The sequence below is a fragment of the Anoplophora glabripennis genome, unplaced genomic scaffold (assembly GCF_000390285.2).
Source record: "Anoplophora glabripennis isolate ALB-LARVAE unplaced genomic scaffold, Agla_2.0 scaffold385, whole genome shotgun sequence".
NCBI lineage: Eukaryota > Metazoa > Arthropoda > Insecta > Coleoptera > Cerambycidae > Anoplophora > Anoplophora glabripennis.
In genome coordinates, this window is record NW_019416539.1 from 502866 (window position 1) to 506385 (window position 3520).

General features: G+C 32.5%; 1 protein-coding gene across 1 annotated transcript in view; it reads right to left on the minus strand.

The window, feature by feature from the left end:
* LOC108909549 (toll-like receptor 3) overlaps positions 1–3260 on the minus strand; it is a 7568-nt gene extending 4308 nt beyond the window's left edge. Inside the window, exon 1 of the mRNA XM_018713925.2 lies at positions 2069–3260. Coding sequence (XP_018569441.1) covers positions 2069–3195 — 1127 coding nt within the window. The 5' untranslated portion in view covers positions 3196–3260. The remainder of the gene's footprint in view (positions 1–2068) is intronic.
* Between the last annotated feature and the right edge of the window lie 260 nt (positions 3261–3520).

Genomic DNA, 3520 nt, shown 5'->3' on the forward strand with positions numbered 1-3520 from the left:
TTTTTTTTTTTTTTTTCATGGATTGATAATTTTATATATTTTTCTGGTAGATTTTTTTTCTCAATACAATGATATACAAGGTGATTCAGGTTTAATCTGGATAACTTCAGAAATCGATAAAACAGGTTAAAATAATGTTCATTCATGATGTAAACTTTTATTAAATCGCACCGTTTCAGAGTTAGAAGGCGTTAAAGTAGGAATTTTTTTCCAGTTTTTCTCTCATAACTTTTGAACTTAATAATTCTTTTAACAATGATTTTCACAAACGCCAGTTTATACAAATCACTGTGAGTTTTGTTTTTCATGGGTTTGCTATAACGTTATTGATGAAATTAACGCGGCTGGTTGCTACCTCAGGCTCTATACTGTCACGAATTTCATTGAATATCTCAGAAGCAAGGCCAAATATCGAAAGAAAAACAAGAGACGAAAAAGGTTTAAAATTAATGAGGCAAAGGTGGTGTGCAGCTGTTTTATTGAAATTAATGACCGAAACGGTGCGATTTAGGAAATAAGTTTATATCATGAATGAACATTATTTTAACCGTTCTATCGATTCCTGAAGTTATCCGGATTAAATCTGAATCACCCTATATAATAAGCTCAATTTCGTTTCGACTTTAGCCAAAGATTTACTAGAAAAATATGAAAAATAGTACCATCATATTTGTCAAATACGCACAATCAAATAAAACAGATATAAATGTCATTTAACGCAGAAACATCGTTTCTATACCAATGCATAAAAAAATGTTACAAATGTGGTTTCATTTGACATCAATTTTGTCTTGAAAAAACATATTTTCCAGGCTTAAAAAACTATGATAGTGTGTGCCAATGTATAATAATTTTGGTGCCATCAACGCCATCATTTGTTTTTCAAAATTGGACCAAAAACGTGTGAAGTTATAGCTTACGGCATTTTTTACAAAAACGCCCAGTAAATAGTAGGTATGGAAAACCAATGTGTAGGTATACATTTTTGAGATAACAAGACATAAAAAAATAATAAATAGTACTATTAAATACTGCGCATTTACTAGAATATTAAAAGTTTGAATTTTTGATAAATTCTTTGTATGTACAAAATGATTATAAATAAAACCTGCTGTAAGTTTGACTTGATGGGCGTATTTTATACGATTTATCTTATCTTATATTGACCTGAAAGTTTAATCTCAATTTACTAATAATATTTATTATTTTTTAATATTTTCAAGTTATTTAGAGTAAAATTCTTAAATAGAAAAATATCTGCAGTGTAGGTATATAAAATATGTGACAATGTTTGTTTTATACGTATTTGCAATTTCTTAAATCATGTAATATGTAAATAATACTATGCAAATCTACTATTTTAGGCACAAGCACATTGTTGGCTTTGTTAATCTAATCTTTATCCGTATCATATCCTCAGTATTATTATGATTCATTTGCAAATTGTTTTCCGTCATTCGTTTCTACATTTTAACAAACAGATTCCCTCTCACGTTTAAATTTATGTGAAGGCAAGGTAATTTTGACACCACGTACCAAAGATACCTCGGAGTTGCATTAAAATGATTACATATAGGACAAGAAAGTCCTTTAACATTTACTACATTTTTTGATAACTTTAGGTCGCTTATTGTGGCTAGAGGGCAGCTCAATTAGTGCCTTCAGAATACGTACCACAAAAAGAGATGATGTATTACTTAAAATATTGTAATAAGACTAATAAAGTTACAAATGATAATAAGGACAATAAATTATAAATGATAAATGATTTGTAAGATTCGAGAATGTCGATCGCAATGCCCTGACTGATTGCCAACAAACGGCAAAATTTGTGGATATTCGTCTTAACTTATCTCATAGTGTAGTTTGTAAAGCCAGTGATAACATCATATGAGGAGCTTATAAAACCAATTAATTCTAAACTGCAAATATTTCTAGAATACCAACATTTTCCTATTGCTTAGAGAATCAATTTTTAGATAAAATTAGGTAGCTATATTAAACGGAGTGATTCTTAACTGGTGCAAGCTCCTTAATCTCCATTCTATATTCACCTAATTACTCTTACCTTATTTCGTGTGGCTTGTATAAAATATGCTCGAATTCGCGTAGCCACAGAATATCGCAGTCGCATCTCCAGTGATTTTGAGTTAAATCAACCTGGTCCATGGTCCTGAAAAAGTACTTGTAACTCTCGTTTAACCTCAGCAAGCTATTCCTAGCTAGAGACAAATATTTGGGGTGCAACCTCTCATTCTTGGGGGCAACGTCAAACGCCAGCTCACTGAACGTCTTCAAATTCGGGCAATCGGTGATAGAAAGCTTCTCCAAGGCGAACAAGTTATAGAACGCATAGTGGTGGATCTCCTTTAGAGTCGGCATGCGATTGAGCAACAACTCCTTTAAGGAGTGGTAGTTTAGGTATCTAGCAGAAACGAAGGTAAAGTTGTTGCCTGAAAGGTCCAAGTATTCTACAGAATATGGCAGTGAAGGGATGTTATCTAAAGCATTATTTGCTAAGGACAAATGGGTTATGCCCTTAAATTCTTCGAAGTAAATGTTATGGAAGTCAGATATATTCAAACCATTTAACGACAAACTGGTTATGTTGACGTTTAGACCTAAAGTTTCCGTTAATACATCTTTCGATCCGGTCAAAAATTCTCCCAAGTAATTGTAGCCCAAATCTAAGGATCTTAGTTTTGACAATTTCATAAACACTAAATTTGGGAGCGTTTTCAGTTCGTTGAAACTTAAGTCTAGCTTCTCCAGATTATTCAAGTTCTGGAAGATAGAATCATCGCCCAAACTTGTTATTTGATTATGACTAAGATCTAGCTCACGCAGATTGTAAATGTTCAGGAAGAATTCATCGTTTATGCTCCTAATCTTATTGTGTGACAAATCCAATATTTCCAGATCGTTGCTAACGACTTTTTGAAGTTTGGGGTCCAGCTCCTCTATGTTGTTTACAGAGAGATATAAGTAATTTATGTCTTGATCGACCTTAGCTGGAAAAGAGTCTATATTTAGACCTGAGCAATCGGCGATTACCACTGGAAAATGGGTTTTTTCATCAGTCTTCTGTTTGCACATGCACTTGTACTCCGAGTCATCTCCACATAACTGACCCAGCACTAAACCGTCCACCAGAAACACAAGAAGACATAGTATTTTTAATATTATTTTGAACATCGTCACTTATTAACGCAGTAGATGAGTGTCTCAAAATTAGTTACTTATACCTATCTGTTGATTTATCATTAAATTTCTTATCGCCGGTAACGTGTGACGAAATCGTCGATATTGAGTAAATAATCAGGTAGATATTTATTTTATTGCTATTATTTTTATCTTGTGTAAACTGTAATTAATAAATGAAGATGTGCGACGACACCAAGAAAGATAAAGGACAGAGGCACGGTTTTTTTTGTTGCTTGTCTCACAAATTTAAGCCCTAATGATTGACAGGTTTATTTTTAAGAGAGTTCTAATATAAAAATAAGTTACTAGACAGAAA